General features: G+C 31.0%; 1 protein-coding gene and 1 pseudogene across 1 annotated transcript; both read right to left on the bottom strand.

The window, feature by feature from the left end:
• Nucleotides 1-77: 77 nt before the first annotated feature.
• LOC114371788 lies at nucleotides 78-6,370 on the bottom strand (annotated as a pseudogene).
• Nucleotides 6,371-6,880: 510 nt separating this feature from the next.
• Nucleotides 6,881-12,015, bottom strand: LOC114369541 (protein PIN-LIKES 3-like). Its single transcript, XM_028326769.1, has 11 exons — nucleotides 11,915-12,015; nucleotides 11,546-11,809; nucleotides 10,470-10,549; nucleotides 10,232-10,356; nucleotides 9,394-9,515; nucleotides 9,105-9,287; nucleotides 8,723-8,815; nucleotides 8,223-8,323; nucleotides 7,614-7,666; nucleotides 7,315-7,500; nucleotides 6,881-7,201 (listed from the first exon to the last, which is right to left on the bottom strand). The coding sequence occupies exons 2-11, from the start codon at nucleotides 11,678-11,680 to the stop codon at nucleotides 7,077-7,079; spliced, it is 1,203 nt and encodes a 400-aa protein (XP_028182570.1). The 5' UTR covers nucleotides 11,681-11,809; nucleotides 11,915-12,015; the 3' UTR covers nucleotides 6,881-7,076.
• Between the last annotated feature and the right edge of the window lie 9,116 nt (nucleotides 12,016-21,131).

The following is a 21,131-nucleotide window of genomic DNA, read 5'->3' as shown; positions in this document are numbered from 1 at the left end:
GTTGAACTGGATAAATGCTATTTAAGGACATAATTGTTTCACATTATATGAACATGGATAAAAAGGAGGAATGCATGGAACGATTTCAATTTATTCATTATATTACAGATGACTGAAGTATTTTGCTACAAACTGAAGCAGGAATTTATTCTACCTTGCACTAACACTAATTTGACCAGAATAATCTGTAACCCGTAACATGCAGTTCTTTAACAGTAAGATATCATGAGGTAAAGGAAATGAATACATTTATAGGACAAGCCACATGAATAATGAGGACCATAGTGTAAGAGAAAATGAGTTACAGGCATAAGTTGCTAGCATAACAATCGAGCATTCTGTTTGCCCGGCTCCAAATAATTGAGTAATTGTACCTGGCAGAGTAAAAAATAAAGTAAAATACAAGTAAAGTGCAAAATATAAAGAGTTCTAACCGTGATGGAAACTAAAAGAGAAGATCACTGGGTGCATACTATATTAGAGATTTTGGTTATGTTGTGCATAACATAAAGAAATATGCCATATGTTTATCAAAACAATTTAATTTTGAGTTAAATATGCTATTGGTCCTTAAACTTTTTTTGAATTTCACCTTTAGTCCATAAAAGAATTGACCGATTTTAGTCTCTATACTTTTCCTTTGTTAGCATTTTTAGTCCGTGTCATTGTCATCGTCAAGTATCATTGTAACGATGATACTTGGTGGAAGTGACTAAAAACAATGATGAATAGTAGTTTAGGGACTAAGATTGATAAAGAGAATTTGTTAAAGGGCTCAAAAGTGAATTTTATAAAAAGTTGAGAGACCAAGACTGTTCAAAAAATTGTTGAGGAACTAAATGTAAATGTCATGAAAAAAATGAGACTAATCAAAATAGTGGATGACATAGCAACTAAAGTGGCTGCCAACATGGATGTCATGTCATCACTTAATGTTGATACTTGATTATAAGTACCAAAAAAGCATAGGAACTAAGATCGGTCAATTCTTTGTTCAAGGACTAAAAGTAAAATTCGAAAAAAAATCAAGAACCAAGATATGTGTTGTCATTTAAAGACATTGACACCTCATATATTCAAATTTATTAAATGATGTAACCATACTTAATTATGTGCATTTGTACAACTTTTGATGTAAACTTTTATATGTGTATAAAAGTAATATGCTATATGAAACGTTGAATCATTGACGCCCTACCTAGTAGTATTAAGGGTGTCTCTTTGTTCTACTAAATTTTGCTACCAAAAAAATGGAAATGGTGAATTGTCGCAATCATCTTAATCAACTTACTTGTTGCAGGTGGAAGGACGTATTGAAGCAATAAAACAAACTGGTATAAGGGATCGTGATGGATAATGCCAAAATGGATTGCACCTTTTACAATGACCACACCTAAAATTGGTAAGGCAATGTATCTAATCACAGTGATCCCCATAAGAAGTGAAAATTTCATTCCTGACCGTTTTAACCCTGAATAAAGTTAACCCAGGTAATTTGTTAGTAAAACCTTGTTCATTTTCAGAAATAAAAGACCATGTTTGTTATTACCATTCAGAAGATTTGCTCCAAGTAGCAAAGTCATTGCTGGAATGGATGCCTCCCTGCAAAATGAATGTCACACAAACGTGTTTTACTAGTCAATAATAATAACTATTATAATATTAATAATTCATTTTCTTGATTTCTTACTACTTTGTCAGCATACATTTTTGCTTCCATAGTATTATCATTCCATGGTTAGCAAGACAAGGCAACTTACCCCAGCATGGATGCAGAGTCTTCAACCACACTTAAAGGAGCATTATCGCCAACAAACATCTTTCGGAATGGAGGAACTACACCAATTATCAGACCAAGAATCTACCATTGCAAAAAGACAAACGTTGTCAATAAATAAGGTGGTTTCTGGTATGTATCCTAATTACAAGGTTAAAGATCCTGGAATTCGAGGACCAGGGGAACCTCCTATACCAAAAGGCTGAGTATTATTTCTGCATAATCCCAATTACAAGCATTACTCTGTATATATATAGGAGTCATTGCTCACTAACAGAAAAGATACTAGAATATTCTTTATAACAGAAATCCTAACAGAATGCTAGTGCTAGAGGGAGTGGTGGCAGACAACATGTCCCCCTAGCCCCACTCAGCCTAATTACTAATAACAGTCCTAATTATTTGTAGTCAGCTAAGTATTTTGGTGCTGTTATAATCCTCTTGGGTCTGCTCATGTTGTTTGCCTGCAGTGGTGCTTGCTGTGGTGCCTTCCTCAAATCAGTTTCAGTAAAAAATGCCTTTTAACATTCAAGTGAAATTAAGAAAAGAAATCCCCCCTTCCTCGCTTACCTATGCCTTTTCAACATGAATTTTAATTTTGCTAATGTGACTTGTGGAGTTAATGTGTTATTCAAAACATTGTATAATGTTGACATATTAAATGAAGTCTAACATGCCTTATGATGGATGATTCTGTTGGCGCTAAAAGTGTATAGGCAAAATTACAAATTTGGATTCCTTATTTGTCTCAGAATTTGATTTTGGTCCCCCTATAAGTTTTTTGCAATCCCGTTATTTCAGTTCCCAACCCTGAACTACTTGCCAACGTTGACCGTCATGTGTCGTGCTTTTATTGGATCTTGACCATCATATGTCGTAATTTTATTGGAGGTTGACGTTAATTAGGTGCATGAAAATAATGTCCCATAAACACGCGACACGTGGCGGTCAACGTCCAATAAAAGTGCGACACGTGGGGTCAACGCAGTCAATTTCGGGATTGGGGACTGATAACAAGATTGCAAAAAACTGAGAGACTAAATTTGTGAATTAAATTATAGGGGGACCAAAATTACAAATTTGAGACAAATAGGAAGATCAAATTTACAATTTTGCCAAATTTTTACACGCCAACAGATTTCCCCCCGGTTTGAATTAGTATAATACTACAATTCTAAATATGGTAGTTTTTATTATTCATCACATAGAACAATGGAGGGGGAAAAAGGAACAAGAAGGAAATTAAGAGAACAGCTGGTGTACCGATCCAATAGTTGCAGGTGATAATATGACCTTCAGATTGAGTTTATCTACTAATGTTCTTATTCTTTTTGATACCTGTAATAACTATGGGAAAGTGTAAGAACCTTTACCTGATGCAGTAGAAAATATCTTACAGGCAACATATGCTGGCATCATGTGGCATGTGCATGTCAAATTGCAATTCAACATAATTTTTTTGGTTGCTTTACCCAATTAGATAAAATAGTTTGCTGATCAAATATTGCCTCAGGCATTGGCCATTCTCATTTATCCATAGAGATCAAAAGAAAAGAACTTGGTATTTCAGCAGATTAGAAGACTAGAATCTTGTACTGATATGTGAAAGGTGAACAAAGGAGAGGTATTCACAAAATTGTGTTGAACAATAACATTATTGGTGAAAGTGCAAATGAGACAATCATACTTGAAGCACAAGTGAACATAATGCATCCATATTTGCAAATATGTTACAACACAGACTGACCTTAGCTCTTCCACCAGGCAGCGTAGTCACATGATCATTGGTCTCTGAGAGAACCTCTGAAGCAACCACTGGTACAGTTGAATGGCTTTCGAGATCTGTTTCTATTGCTGACACTGGACCTACTGTGGAATCATCAACTTTGTTCGTAAAATTTTGCTAGAATATATGTGGATAATGTTGTACGCAAAAGTCCAAAAGTAGATGTTTCCTATATGGTAAACCAAAATTAGAAAATGTAAAATCTTATTTCAAAACTGACAAGTTTCTGGTATGATGAACCTAGTCAATTACAAATGTGCTAAGTTAGTTTGTCTTACTGCCAAGGACAGATGCATATGCCATCCCTTTTTCATTACAAACATCCACAGCTCCAAAAGGACTACTGCATTCTTTACATACTGCTGGAACATGATAAGAGGCAAACTGCCTAGATTTCCTGTTTGCATCGAATCTAAAATAGTGAGAAAATGAAATTTCTGGGTGTCAAGACTGTATGCAATATCCCTTAAGCTGTGACTGTGATATATCTTTAAAATAAAATATTGACTGTGAACATTCATTGGCTTGATCTGATTTATTAAAATTACTATTTAAAATCTGTGATTGAACTACCTGCAGCACAACACCCCAACACAAGGCCTTGCATTTCAGAAGGTGCTTTAATTATTTTCAGAAACAACCATCCTAGTGCTGCCCCAATGATATATGTGAGAAGAACATTCAATGGCATGAACCACCTTCATAGTTCATGAAAGTGTCTCAGCTACACCAATTAATGAAAGAAAGAGATGGAAAATAAAGTAAGAGTTAACATTGAAAATGTAACAGAATGGCAAGAAGACAACATACACCAGAAGCAGGCTCCCAAATGTTATAGTTTTAGTCAGGGAGCTGCAAACAAGAGCCGGAAGGAAGACAAAGTATACTATCTGTACATAAACAAGAAAAAGTCATTGAGTTATTTGTGAATCACCAATCAAGTAAAAAGAGCCTTGTAAGGACGGAGGTACTAATAAATTGGAAAGAGAGAACACAAATACCCACAAGCACAAAATTGCATGCATTAATTACAAAGATTAAATATTAACCTTCCGTTTTAATTGCCATTCTATACTAATCACTAGTGAAACATTAAATATTTTCTTCCAACTTAATTAACTATTTATCACGGAGTAAGAAAATAAAAGAAGTATAAATGAGAAAGGGTGTTATTAATATTTTATTAGGAAATTGCATAATAAATTTTATAAAATTCAAATATTAATTATACTTCTTAATTTCTATGTCAAAACCTTAAACATCAAATAAAATGATATTGATGGAGTATGATTTAAGAAGAGAGCTAGCAACACACACTCTCATTCGGTATTAATTCTACTACCTTTGGTTCTTAATATAAAGTCCAACTTGAAAACCATAATTTAGTATTTTTATAAGACTAGATGGATAATGTTTCAAGTCATCTTTTAGAAAACTAGTTCGGTTCCTAAAATAAATAGTCATTTTTCATTTAGCATTTTGGATCAAAGATATTCCTGTTTTAGGCCTATTCAAATATTTATATACCAATTTGTGCTTTGCTTAAATTTTCTTTTTCTTCCAGTGTTTCTTCGGGCAATTGCTTCCTACACCTTGAAACTTACTTCCTCTACCTTTTTAAGCTTCTAGAAAGATTAATCTGGAATATAAAACTACATTCTGAATTAGCCTTTTCAGAATATAAATTTTTAGCGTAGGCTAATTCAGAATGTAATTTTACATTCTAGATTAGGTGCAGGACAGGAAGCAATTATGAGGTGCAAAGAGCAACTACGGTTTCTTTAATGTTATGGATTCATATCTTGAGGGCCAAACACCAAAGTGCAGTTCAATTAGCATGGACACGTTGGTCTTGACGTGCCCCATCCCGAAAGCTACACCGTGTCATCGAATAGCTACAGGGAGAAGTAAATTCTCAACAAAATACCACCAAGTCATTGGTCATATTATTGGACTGCTTACACAAAATTTCAGATTTAAATTTTGAATGAGAAAAAAAAATTATTAAAAATGATTAGGTTTTTCAATTTAAATTAATCAAGGAAAGTCTAGAATGCAAATATTTCGTATTAATACCAACACTAGAAAAAACAACAAAATTCGTGGTAAGGGCAATAATAAGACAAAAAAAAAACAAAAAAACTCGTGATAAGGGTACCCACCGTCACTCGATTCAGTCTCACACGGTTTGGTTTCTCACGCCAGTTACCAATTCAAACCCACAGAAAGAAAGTTCACTAACCCAACAACACAAGCGTAAAATTTTCATTTAAGCACAGACAGAGAAACAAACATAATTTTCCAGCAACAAAATTACCACATTCTTCCGCACCATGAAACGAAGAACTCCGGAAATTTGCTCCAAAAGGGGAGAGGGGTTTCCAAAGCGGTTGCTTTTCTGGTGCCGAAGCAGAGTGAGTTTCTCCTAAACCACTAGCAATAGTCCAAATTTGCTTTTGATAGAGAAATAAAAAGTGACCAGGTTTACTGCATTTTTTTCCCCGGAAACATCTAAGAAATACAAATACTTCTGCAAACGTTACGGTTGCATATGCATGAGAATTCATTCGTAGACTAGAGTACTAGAATCCCAAGACAGGGACACATGGATCGCAATTTTTTTGAGACCCAACTGGATTACATTACATACAATACACCAAATTTATGGAGAGAGAGAGAGAGAGAGAGAGAGAGACGTATACATTACATTTACATGCCTGTAATAGTATGTGGCACTGCAGTGGCTTTAACTGGACGCTGGACATACATGTCACAACTTAGCATAGTGGAGTAGTTACTATTTGTATCTCTCTTTTTGCTTAAATACTTCTTTTTCCAAATTTTTTTTAAAAAATATTCAAACTATCCTTGCCTCTTTTTCCCTCCCGCATGACTCTTTTTATCAGTATTAGGAAACGAGTTTTACAGTAATTCAGCTCCTAATTTGACTCCAGAGTGATACTTTTTCCTTCAATAATTTTGAACTAAGAACAATCAGAGAGTAAATCATGAACTACAACCTCTTTGCAATACCATTATGGCATCAGAACAACAAGAATAAACACAAGCAAAATAATAGAGGAATATTCACAACAAAGTTAATTGATCATATACATTTGTTTTTCTTGGTTAGGAGCTCTTTGCTTTTCAAATAAAAAAGACAATCCTTATTATATGATCTAAAGCAAGGTCCAAGATAGAGGTATAAAAGATAATGGTACCAGATAAGATTTAATGGTCAAATTTTATTCATCTCATTTTCTCATAAAAAGGCTTTCTCAATAAATATATCCCATATATATAGAATGGAGATCAAATTAAAACAAGAATAACTCCTCATATAATTACTTCGCTCAATAATTATTATACTAGAGTTGATTGAAGTATTTTGCTACAAACTGAAGCAGGGACTTATTCTACCTTCCACTAACACTAATTTACTAGAATAATTTGTAATCTGCAACATGCAGTTCTTTGACAGTAAGACATCATGAGGTAAAAAAGTGAATACACTTATAGGACAAGCCACATGAAAAAGGTGGACCATAGTGTAAGAGAGAATGAGGCACAGACATAAGTTGCTAGCATAACAATTGAGCACTCTGTTTCACCAGCTCCAAATAATTGAGTAATTGTACCTGCCAGAGTCATAAATAATGTACAACTTTTTTACATGTAAACTTTTGTATGTGTATAGAAGTAACATACTATATGAAACGGTGAATTCTCGCAATCATCTTAATAAACTTACTTATGCTTATTGCAGGCGGAAGGGCGTATTGAAGGAGTAAAATAAACTGGTATAATGGATCATGGTGGATAAGGCCAAAATGAATTGCACCTTTTACAATGCCCACACCTAAAATTGGTAAAGCAATGTATCTAACCACAATGATTCCCACAACAAGTGAAAGCTTCATTCCTGACCGTTTTAACCCTGAACAAAGTTGAGTCAGTGTTAATTTGTTAGTAATATTTTGTTCATTTTCAGAATTATTGACGCAAAGACGCCCAAGATGAAGAACATTAAAAGATCATGTTAGTTATTACCATCCAGAAGATTTGCCCCAACCAACAAAGTGATTGCCGGAATAGATGCGTCCCTGCAAAATGATTGTAATATGAAACGCGTTTTACTAGTGAATAATAATCTCCTAAAAAGAAAAAAAAAAGTAAATAATAATCTATAACTATTAAAATAGATAGGGATATCCCAGTTTTGTATCCACTTTTTATTAGAAACTTTTACCCTTCATTTTCATTAAGTAATTATTATATTTCTCTAGATTTCGTTTTCCCCATACCATTTAACTCCCTCCCTTTCTTCCTATACAAAATTAACTGCACACTCTCACTTTTTTTTTTTTTACCTCCATCATCTTTCTCTTTTATTTTATTTTTATTTATAAAGAAATGTACAGAGGTGCGAAGTGCCTTACATCTCCTAATAATGATAACAAAAATTCGTTTTCTTGATTACTTACGCGAATGAAATTTGATCATGACAAAGTAAGTAGTTACTTGCCAGTTCTCAGCACATATTTTTGCTTCTATAGTATATTATGATTCTAATATTGGTAAATCAATCAAATAAAGCAACCTGTAAGAATCTGATACCCACATTATGCCATGGTTAGCAAGACAAGGAAACTTACTTACCCTAGCATGGATGCAGAGTCTTCAATCACACGTAAAGGAGCATCATCTCCAACAAACATCTTTTGGAACGGAGGAACTACACCAATTATTAGACCAAGAATCTACATTTGCAAAGTGACAAACGTTGTCAATAAATAAGGTGATTTCTGTAAACGTTATCGTTTCAGAAAAGAAATTCTTCCTGGTTCACCTCCTTCCACTTTTCCACTTCCATAACTATGCTTGTGAGTTGTGACTTGTGACTAAGCTTGTAGTGGGGTGACAATTGTAGATCAATATGAATTTAAGTCGACTCCGTTAAACTTCATGATACAAATTTTAATTGTGCTGATGCATTATTTATAACATATTAACTAGTTTGTTATGTTAACATGCCTTATGATTGATGATGTTTTCCTAGTTTGCATTACATCAGCAACTCAAAATATAATAGTTTTTATGATTCATCATATAGAAAATGGGGGAGAACAAGAATGAAATTAAGAGAATAAGCGGCATACCGAACCAATTGTTGCAGGTGCTAATAGAACCTTTAGATTGAGCTTTTGTACTAATGTTTTTAATGGATTCGTAGTCTGCTTTTGTTTTGGTTCCTGTAAAACAATTGGAAAGTGTAAGAACTTTAACTGTGCTGTAGAAATATCTGAAAGGCAACATGTGGCATGTCAAATTGCATTTCAATATAAATATTGCCTTAGCCATTGGCCATTGAGCAATATTCACAAAATTGTGTGAGACATCATTGGTGAAAGAGTGCAAACGAGACCATCATACTTGAAGTACAAGTGCACATAATGTATCCACATTTCCAAATATATTAGGACACAGACTCATCCTATCTCTTCCACCAGGCAATGCACATTCACTTCCAAATTGACTCACATGATCATTGGTCTGTGAGAGATCCTCTGCAGTAACCACTGGTCTAGTTGAATAGTTTTCAAGATCTGTTTCTATTGCTGCTGGACCTACTGTGGAATCATCAACCTTGTTCACATTAAAAATCCGGCATGAATATACGCGGATAATGTTGTACACGAAAGTCCAAATGTAGATGTGTCCTACCTGGTAAACCAAAATTAGAAATTGGAAAATCTCAATTCAAAGCTGTCAAGTTTTCTGTATGATGAACCTAGTCAATTTACTAATGTGCTAGGTTAGATTGTCTTACTGCCATGGACAAAGAGGCATATGCCATCCCTTTCTTGTTACAAACATCCACTGCTCCAAAAGGACTACTGCTTTCTTTACAGACTGCTGGAACTATGATAAGAGGCAAATTGCCTAGATTTCCTGTTTTCATCAAATCTAAAATAGTGAGAAAATAAATTATCCAAGTGTCAAGAGGGTGTGTGAGACTTCATGGGTAGCTTAGTTGGTAATACACGCTGAGTTTGTAGGAAAGGATCTAGATTCGATCTCCACAAAATACACTCTTGGGAGGGGTGAGGAACCTTAAGTATGACTAAATCCCAAATCAAGTGATTATCTTCTTGTTAATAAAAAAAAGAGAATATGTGATATCCCTTGTGTTGTGACTATGATATATTCTAAAAAAAATTAGGCTAAAATATCTTTTTCATCCTCATAAATATGGAAATGTTCAGAATACATCCTTGCAACTCCATTGTTTGTGTCCTTACAAAATTGAAATTTGTTGTTTTTTTTGCTCAGGATAAGATTCAGACATCCGAACTTACGTGTATGATTTTTTACATTAATTATATGCACAACCGATGTAAAAATGTCACATTTACATCAATTATATATATAATCGATATAAAAAATCATCATTGTAAGTTTGGATTTACCTAAACCTATGTCCAGACCAAAAAAATACATTTAATTTTGTGAGAATGAAAAACGTATTAAAAATTTTGTAGGGATGAATTTCGAACATTTGTATATTTATGAGGACGAAAAACATATTTTATTCAAATAATTATTAACTAAACCTTGGCTTGATCTAATTTATTAAAATAACAATTTGAAATCTTTAAGTGAATTACCTGCAGCACAACATCCCAACACAAGGCCTTGCATATCAGGAGGTGCTTTAGTTATTTTCATAAACAACCATCCTAGTGTTGTTCCAATGATAAATGTGAGAAGAATATTCAATGGCATGAACCACCTTCGAAATTCATAGAAGCATCACAGCTAAACCAATTAATGAAAGAAAGAGATGGAACATAAATGTAAGGGTTAAAATTGAAAATGAAGCAGAGTGGCAAGAAAACAACATACACCGCAACCAGGCTCTTAAATGTTGTAGTTTTAGCCAGGATGCTGCAAACAAGAGCCGGAGTGAATACAAAGTATACTATCTGTAAAAAATAAAAATAAAAGTAATTTAGTTGTGACTTGTGAGTCACCAAACAATGTCCCTCTCTCCTATTACACTTTGTACGGGCAGGACAAGATAAGAATGAAGCTAAAACATTTTTGTTAATTAAATTATACTGTTGTAATATACTGCAAATATGAATGAAAAAAGGCTTGAGCAAATGATTGGATTCTATTAAATATGATGGTAAGAAAATAGAGCAAATTACACTAATAACACCTTCTGAGAATTTTTTCCGGGTTGTATGTGATACCCTTCCTTTTTCTATTATACGCTAATCCCCTTAATTATTTGAAAAAAAAAACACTAAATTGTGTACTACTACAAGGTAGGTCGTTGTAAACTTTGAAAATTAAGGGATTATATGCCATCTCAAAAAACATAAAGAGTATAGAAAGTTATTAGTCTGTTTTAACTTGGAACAGAGTATCCTTAAATTTTCAGTAAGTAACATCTCAAAAAACATAATATTAACATTTAGTTAATAACACTTAAATTCAGTTAAAGTGATCAGTGATATTGATTCCACCAGTTGTATATATATTTTAAACCCCAACTATGAGGAAAATATTAAGGGAAAAACTATTTATGACAAATTGAATTCAACTGCTATAACAATAGCACAAGACAAGATATTATTAAATCCAGGATTATCTCTTATAGGTTACTTTTGATGCTTTTCGTGTCTTCCCTTTATGTCAAAGACGAAAACATAGAAATTGTGGAGTTGGGGACATTGTGTCCCGGCATGCATGATTTTCTTCCTGCCTTTAGTATTCAAGAGCAAAAGGGAGGAAAACGGTTAAGAGACAACTATGCACGTAATTAACAAAATCACAAAACATTTTCAACAGCAGCAATGAAACACTAAGAATAAATTGGTAATTAGCTTTGCAGAATAAAAAGTATCAAACCAAAAAACATAGATTATATACCAAATAGAAAGGGAAAAAGAAAAGGAGACAATCAAACGTACTGTATTCAAGTGCTTCCTAGCACTCTCCCTCAGTATATTAAAGCGGTGCAGAGCAAGAAATGTGCCAACAGCAGTAATGAGGAGCACCTTAAGAACTGGCATTAATGCAGTTACGAAGAGCTTCCACAACTCCATTGTTTGTGTCTTCTTGCTTTACACTATATGGTAGAACTTGGAATAATATTCGTATTACGAGGGTCTCCAATTTATAGCTTTATGTGAATCAAAACTCTTGATGTGTGACACAAATTAAACATCATGATTCTGTAAAGAAGATTTTGCATGGTATGTGAAAATCATGTTGCAAATAATATCTTTAAAATATATTCTAAAAACTCCGGCAGCATAAGAACAGTGATATTATGGCACCTGTTGTTAATAAATTCGAAGAAAGCAGAGACCCCCACAAACTAATACATGTGCATGCACTAATTTAACACCTATCAACTTTTTCTTTGTTCCAATTCAAACTGTCACCACTGGTGAATAAATACCAGATAGAAGGGGAATATTGTTGAAAACTTTTGGAGAGGGAGTTAATAAGTAACATTTCGGTTTCATTTTGAGTTAGCATGTTATTGTATAAATTTTATGAAAAAAATTAATTGATATTTTTAATTGAATTTTTTTCTCTCTATCGAATAAAATTTGAAGTTGAGACCTTACAATAAAGTATATGTATTTTATATTGTCATTAAATGAGAATCATTTATAAGATAAATTTATTGATTTTTATAATATTTGCATTAAAAGTTATATCATTTCTATGACTGATAATATAAAATATTTATATTGAAAATATATATCTATTAACTATTTTAAGAAAATATCAAACTTGTATATCTTTTTATTTTCTTATTGATCCATTAATTTAAATTTTATTCTCCAACACTTTTTTCACTAGTTCAACTGGCTTGAATTCTTTGTCTTTAATATTGACTAAGCTTGGACTTTAAGTTTGAGTTTAAGAATAAATACATATTAATTAACTATCAAGTATTTTTTTTGGTGGCCATGCTCAGTTTTTAGTCTTTCATTTTTTTATTAATCTATTTTTTTCTTATTTAGGCCTTATCTTTTTTTTTCTTAAACTCTTATATTATATTTTAAAAAAATTGTAAGTTAATTATATCCAAAAGTACAAGAAAATAAATTAAGGATTTAATAGTCTTTTAACTGATTTATTTCTTAAAAAAAATCTTAACACTTGCATTGTAGTACGCCTTTTTATTTGCTGTTAATTACATCTTCGACTCGATGGAGTTTATTCTTGAACAGTCGAACGTGGAAGACAAAAGCATGGGTCTATATTAATAGCCACTATTTTTAAATGTTCAATCACCGTAGATTTAAGGACAAAATGATCCGTCCAACTTAGCCGCATGCATGTTTCATCTTTTGCATTTTTGTTATTTATTTGTTTAAGATTACAAATTATCAACCACAATAAAAAGAGAACTGGATTCTCGAAGCAAGCTTGGTATAATTTTATCATGAATTACAAGACATCTATCTTGTATTTTCGGGTTATTATCAAACTAACTACATTATACAAATATGTAAAAACCTTTCATTATCATAAAAAAATATGCTGCGAGAAATATATCATGGAGGTTTTGTGGTTATATTTCATTTGTTGGTCTTATATGTAATTGAAAAAACAAAACAAAACATTGTGCACATTTGTTCTTCCTATTTTTTTTCTAGCTAGCAAATATATTTTTTTTTCCCTGAAATGTCAGTTCTTTTCTATTTTAATTTTTATGATTTTTAGTCTTAATTTCATAAAAATGTATACTTTTAGTTTATACTGTTAAATTTGCTTTGTCAAATAATAACGAGTGATGCATTTGTCATACATATATACTATGTTTAAGTACATCTAAAGAAACTTCTCCCCTTCGGAAGAAACTAATACTATAAAGTAATGTATCCTGTTTAATAAAAAGATGATATCATATAGATGTCTCCTGCTATTTTAAGCTAAGCAGCACCACTAGCTAATTCATGTAATAATCGAGTTGAAAGGGAGCTCGATCGATTTATTGTCCATTGTCCAACCATTCTGCACTACTTTAGTTGAATCTGATTAAGCCTCAAAGTCCAAATCCTTAAGTGATGACCACAAACTACGCACAATCGTCCCTTAAATTTCAATGGTGTAAGAGGAAGACAATGATACATCATTTGACAGATGATACTAACTGATTAAGCAATTTGACACATACTAACTGATTAAGCAATTTGACACAAAGTGGTTAATGTATTAAAGTTAAACTTAAATTATTTAAGTATTATTTAAATTTGATCATTAGTTAAAATAATTAATAATTAAACTTTATTTATCTCTTAGTCAAATTCTGGATAACTTCAACTTATTTTCACTGCTGAAAACCTGTTTACGTACACTTGAATAAAATGGCTTAATTTTTTTTTTTGGAGGGGTGGGGGGAACGCATTGATTCTAGCAAATAGAGTTTTCTTTTTCTTTTTCTTAACATCATTTGCATCGAATCTGGCCAAAAAGACAGGATACCTCACCTCTTATCTTACTGTTTACAGGTCAATTTTACCATAGTAGCATTGAGTTTGCCAATTTTCTCTGTCCGACCTCTACGTTAATGCTAATCTTTGGTATTGCTGTTGTCACTTATCAGTTGTCACCACAATTAATTAAAATGTGACAAAAAGCGATCTTGAAAAATCCCAACATTTTTTAGTGAACACGTCAGTTACCAACCAGAAAAACACACCAATAAAATTAAATTAGTAATTTATTTATTTCTTAAAGGTTCAACATTTATCTTGAAATGTTTATTAGTAGTTGAGTTAGACCATCAAGAGTACCATTATTTAAGGGGATCAATATGACAATATTAAAATATCATGTAATTAAATTACTAATTTATTTATGCATGAAAAAAAATAGTATATACACAAACAGTAGGATTCTGTATTTGATGGTAGAAATTATGTTTTGCTGATTCATCTTTGTGATTTGTATATAAGCTCTTATAGATTAGACACAAATGATTAATATATTGAAATTAAAATTGAATTATTTGAATATTATTTGAATTTAATTTTTGATAAAAATAATTTTTGATCAAGTTTTATTTATTTTTTAATTGAATTTCGAATTAATTAGAATTTTTTTACTCTGGTGTATCAAAGGATTAAGATAAAAAAAATATTATTTTTTTCTTCCCAAAAAAACATAAACAGTATAAATAGATTTTACACTACTATATAATCATAAATTATGTATGTATGATAAATAATTCATTTATCGTTAAATACTTACCTAAAAAGTTATACTTAACAAATTTTATACTATTAGTATAAATTCAACATTCTTTACTAAAATACACGAGTGGTGAATATAAAAAGGAAAAAAAAGATACAGTGCAAGGCCTCCTCAACAACATACATGAGATATCCCGGAGCACACTAAATTTGATGGCAGGCATCCTAAGAATCACATTCCTGATCAGATCACATTTTCAAAAATTAAAGTATAATTTCTTGCGTTCATGTGGAAAAGAAAAGGTATTTGAATTAGATCAAGCTTTAATTTGACAGGCGGATTCTCCAATAGAATTAAATTAATTGTAGGGAAATGACTGATTTGTGGGACTCTATATTTTGAAATCCTGAGGCGACAAGTGGATGAATTATACAAAAGTAGAAAAGACAACTCCATATTAACTTAGAATTCCCATGGAAATGAAATAATTAAAGAGAACGAAAAGATTTATCTAATGGTTTAAGAGATCAGCTCTGATGTAGAGCTTATCTAACAACGGAATCCAATGGTGTTACGTCAAAAAATGGTAACTTCGGACCAAAAGGGGCACATTTAGCATTAGAAAGTGTTCAATGTTGCTTAGTTTATTTTAATCAATGGGTTCGTAAAGTGTAATGCATTGACTTATAATAATTACATCATATTAATATTCCTACCTAGTACCTACTTTCCTCCCTGGCAAAATGTCATTTTGTTGCCAAACTCAATATGTTCCTTCTTGGAACACACTTTGAATATGAATATCGGGGCCACTTGAATGCCAATATTCACACTAATGTTCATTTTTATTTTACAAGAAACTAATATAATTCATCTCTCTTCTAATGAAAATTTATCTATTTTAAACCAAATTTAACTAGCTAAATTGGTGTAGATTACACTTCTCTCTAATGGATGAGAGTATTTCACCACCCTCTTCTTGTATTACAATTAATATAACTCCCCGGCCCTCATACCATGATAGAGTCGAGTATATTTTTTTGGATAGAAAAAAACTAGAAAGAAAAAATAACGTCCCAATAGGTAGGAAAAATATTCAAACTCAGAATATTTATCAATATACTTACATTCATCTTATCACAAAAAAAAAAAAAAAAACAAGTGAAAATTTAAACCTACAACCTATCATATATGAGACCTTGACTTGTTCCATTGGGTCAACTACTTGAAATTAATAGAGTATATTATATTTCACTCTGTTTTTTTATTTACATCTCTAATAACTTTGAAAATCGCTTTCAAATTGTCTATTGCGTTTATTCTATTTTTATAAAAAAAAAATATTTAAGTAGAGATACATTTATTAATGAAAAAAATAAGTAAACAAAATTTGAATAATTTGAAGAATATTTTTGGGAAATTAATATTTTTCTTATCAGTGGAAAACAAAGCAGAAGAAAATGAAACATCATTAATTAACTATACTAAGTTCATTTAAAAAACATTAGCTAAATTAATTAAATCCCTTCACGCAAAATATAAAGTCAGCCGTAGTTAGCTGTTTATCTCCGTATTATTTCATTATTTTCTACTCTTCCCACCAAACTTAATACAAATACGTAATGCGGAAGAGTACACACATTCATCATCACCTTCTGAGTTGTTGTTGTTGTCCACTTTAACATAGAATATTTGGATAATTGCAGTATTAAGAGAATCCAAACTTGACAACATATATTTTTTAGAGGAAAATAAGAATTAAATCTAATTTATTCAGTTTTGAGAAAGCGATAAATTATCCTCAAATTATATAAAACACACATAGAAGTGGGTTTTTTTTTTATCGGTACATTAATTATTTGGTGAGGTTTAATAAAATTAAAACTATACAAATAATATGAATTTGGTGGAAAGAAAAACTATTTGTAACTCGTATCTTTACTATACAGATACATGCAATCGATCCCATCGAATTGTTCTTTGAATAATATTTATATATCAATACATCTCAAAGAGTTTATAAAATACAATTGTCTTATATGTTACGTCTAAAAAGAGAAAAAGAAAAAAAAATGTCTATATTCAACATTAATAAAGCATATAACGTAAACAGAAGAAGATTACAAATTAAAATAATAATGATAAATAAACCAATGATCCTGTTGTTAGACTCACGCAGTATATGTGTGTACTATACAATACAATAATAATAATAAAGAATCTATATCTATATATATATAAAGAGAGCTTCAATGTTGATTAGTTGCAACACTACCAAATGGAACAACAAGACGAGGATAAGTTTCATCACTGTGGTGATGAAAGTTTCCTGCGACATTCATTTCCTCCAAAGGGGGGCAGTTTTTCCCACCGGTTCCGGGGATATAAGTGCATGTAGAAGGCCCTGAGGGGGTCACAGGACCCTTGTCTAGAGACATAAGGCTCAGTTTTTCCTTCATGTTCAATACCCTACCAGCTAGGCTTGGCTGAACATGAACCACAGCAACAAGTAGAATCAGTGCCAAAATAAAGTTTAGAACCTTCATGGTGTTTGTTAATTTGAAAATTGGAGGAAGCAAGATAATTGATGATGAATCTCAATGGGGGTGATGGAGCTATTTATAATGGTAGCCTAATAGCCTTTCGAGCTGAGTCTATTATAATTGTGTTACTCATGTCTTTGTTTTACGATTTAATTTTGACTATTGATTATACTAGTATTTAGTATTTGACAAAAACGTCATCAGATATGAATTAGTCATGTGCTGGATTAATTCATGGTGTACAGAGTTTTTGACTTGAATTTGGATCATGGTTATCCCTTTCTTTCCACTTTCTTTTCCACGTAATTGATATGTAGCCTAATTGAATAGTACTGCTGTTAAAAAGGACTTAGTTCAAATATGATAATTAATTCATTTATCTTTGGAGAACAAGTTTGGATAGTTAACTACTTGCTCTCCTTGATATAGAACAGTCTACGTTTGGGTGTGAGAAGAAGCAGATGGTCAAATTTGAGAAATTTCTTGGGACTATCGTTGGTAAATGACTAAATGTAACTATATAATTAAGGATAAATGACGATAATAATTACATACATAAAAACATGCATTATATTATTTATATAAGAGTAATGCTATTTTGACAATAAATTTTCATAACAAATCTTACAAAAGGAGAAAAGTTTGAACTGAGAAATGTATAAGACAAATGACATGATAAAAAAAGATGTAAGTAAAAAAATGAATTAATTAATGGTATTGTAAAAAAATAGTTTTAAAAAATATAAGAAATATATTTTATTAAGAGAGGATAAATACATATAAACGATATATACACTAATCAGAAAAGAAAAAGAACATTAAACTTGTCTTGGCTCCTCATACAAAGATATTATCCACTTTGGTAATGATTTAAGTTTCACAATTTTGTTCTTAAAAATGTCTCAATTAAGTTAAGGAATAAGGGTATTTATAATAAATTATCATTAATCTTAATTCTTAAGCAATATGAGATCGGCTACTATGATATACCAAAACAATGGCTTTCCGATCAAGGCTAAGAGCTAGAGGATTTATCCACTTAGTTCTTCCTTCAAGCATCACAATAGACAATACTCAAATACAATGAATCTGAAAATATAACGGATTTGTGAGGTTAGAATACGTATGAAGAGACAACACAAGCACTTTGATAGGTGCATAACTCCTCCAAATTAAATTTTTTTAGAATATCAGATCAATGAGAAAGATATTTTTTTATATAATTTAATTTGCTTGTAAAAGAAAAAGTAATATCAAGTGTGTAATTTGAATATGTGATTTATGCATACAATTAAAATATGCATGAATTTAAGAACTCTAGCTAAAACTAACTTTACCAGGTAGGGACATTCCCAACAGGCACAGGGCTTTCCTTATGCAAACTCAAGCGCACACGCAAGCAAGCAGATACCATTACTTACATGAGTAAAACTATATATATCAGAGTAACTAACTTTTCCATGACAATAAGGAAATAAAAAGTTGGTCAGATCCTGCATTTAGCATTAGGTTCAAGTATTTGATAGTAAAGTGGGGTAGGTAGAATCTAATCGCAAATATCACCTTTGAATCTTGTAGTTACGTGCGCTAGTGCTAAATAAATTGCATGATCGAATCGATAGTGAAGTGCTGCTATCAATCTGAGAGTATATCAGTATATGTCAATGTCGTTTTTCTTATCAACAACAAAAGTTAATTTATTAGTTTTCATAGAATCATTAGAGAGATTCAAACATGTAACCTCTCTCTTCCAATTTTTTCATCCTTAATTAAGTTTTCCTTTCCAACTATCAAACTAACAATATATCTCTTTTATTAATGTATTTTACCATATCAAATTAAATATTGAGGTATTATTTAGTTAAGGAAGCGTCTATATTGCTAAAATAAAAAAGAAAGATAGTAGTTTTATCTAGTTTACTTTGATCTCTCTCTAAAATACCAAGGTCATGAATATTTTCAACGGCTGCAATGGTCTTTTCTATGGTATAGTGGGAATAATTCTTGAGAAAACTACATGGGGTTAGCTGAGACAAAATTTGCCTACCAAAATCAGGTGGTAGTTTAAGGATAATGGATTTGAAATTGTTTAACTTAAGCTTACTAAGTGGAGCTGGTAATTTCTAGTTGATTCTGATATTGTTTACTTTTCACTTTTATCTCATATGTATGGTAATATCTTGTAACTTATCTTTATTTATCCCAATGATATAGTTTACGGTCAAGATGTGGGTGAAATTTAATGTTATTTTTCTGTTCATCATTGATACGGTAACTTTTCTTTATATTTAGAGTAAATAATTATTTTTATCTTTGAATATATAAAATACTGACAAATTTATTTCAAAAAGATAAAAATTCAAATTTTAGTCTCTGAAAATGAAAAAAATATGACAAATTTATTGATCCGTCAATTTTCATCTGTTAGTGTTAATGAAAGAGTCCACGTGATACAGAAAAACAAAAATGTCATAAAAATAATTATCAATATGACTGCTGAATAAATTGGACTAAAATGTGAGTAAATTTTTCATTGGACTAATTTGATAAACTCCAAATTTTGTTTCATTTAAAGGTAAAATATAATTTAATCTTCACGTCCCTCTTTTTTTATCGTTATAAGCTTAATATTATAATAAACATTTAAAAAAATGGAAAAGCTAGCATAAGTTAGAACAAAGATAATATTGATTAATAAATATAATCTATCTATTACTCAACAATTTCTGTTGTGACAACATTAGATAAAAACAAAATCAATTTATGTCTCATTTTTTTTAAGGATTAACTTAGTTGTATATTTTTGTTTGAATCTCATATTTTGAGTGATATATTGTTACATTAGAAATTTTAGATAAACTGAGAAATTATGCTTGTAAGGATTATCTGTCACACTTCTTTTAATATATTGTGTTTCGTATTGATTAAAATTTATTAAAAATTATATAATTTTCATTTTTACAATTATGAGTTATTCGTTAGAATCGTTATATTAAAAGAAAGTGACAGATAAGAATGAGGCGAATTTTGTGTTAATTATTTGGTTTATATAGATCTGTACTTGTACGAGGGATTATCTAGTGTTAATATTTCAATTTATCATTGTCCATTAAGTAATAAACATCTTAATTGTCACTTAAATCATTGCTTTGCCGAGAGCAGAATTAATTACATTAATGAATTTCAACTAAATAATTCCTTATGATGGAAAACATTTTAGTGGCTACAGCTTCAATTTGTTCAGATGTTTGAATTTGTTGAACAGTACTTGGAGCTATATGTACTCATAAAGTGATATGATGAACGTCAAAATAAGCTTTAAATCTAATTCGTTCAGTTTTGAAAAAGCGATAAATATAATTATCTCTAATTATAAAACACACACAAAGTGGCATATTAATTATTCAGTTAAGTTTAATAAAATTGAAAGTACACAAATAATAATAAAAAATAGTAGTAGAAAAAAATATTTGTAACTTTTAATACATATGCATGCACTGCCATCAGATTGTTCTTTAAATAACTAATACTTTTATACCATACATCTCAATACAATCAAAAAGAGTGTGTTGCATGTATCAAACATTAATAAATTAAGCACACAACATAAACTGCAGAAGATTACAAATAAATATAATAATGATAAATAAATTAACCAATGATCCTTTTGTTAGCTAGATAGACACACGAATAAATATAATGTAGTAATTAATATTGCAGTGTTTGATTTCTTCCAATATTACTGGAGCGTTCACCCTTCGCCAAAAAGTGTGCTCTCAGCTTAATTAAAACTTAT

The sequence above is a fragment of the Glycine soja genome, chromosome 10 (genome assembly GCF_004193775.1).
Source record: "Glycine soja cultivar W05 chromosome 10, ASM419377v2, whole genome shotgun sequence".
NCBI lineage: Eukaryota > Viridiplantae > Streptophyta > Magnoliopsida > Fabales > Fabaceae > Glycine > Glycine soja.
The sequence above is the reverse complement of the archived record's forward strand: the minus strand, read 5'-3'. Positions and strand labels throughout refer to the sequence as shown.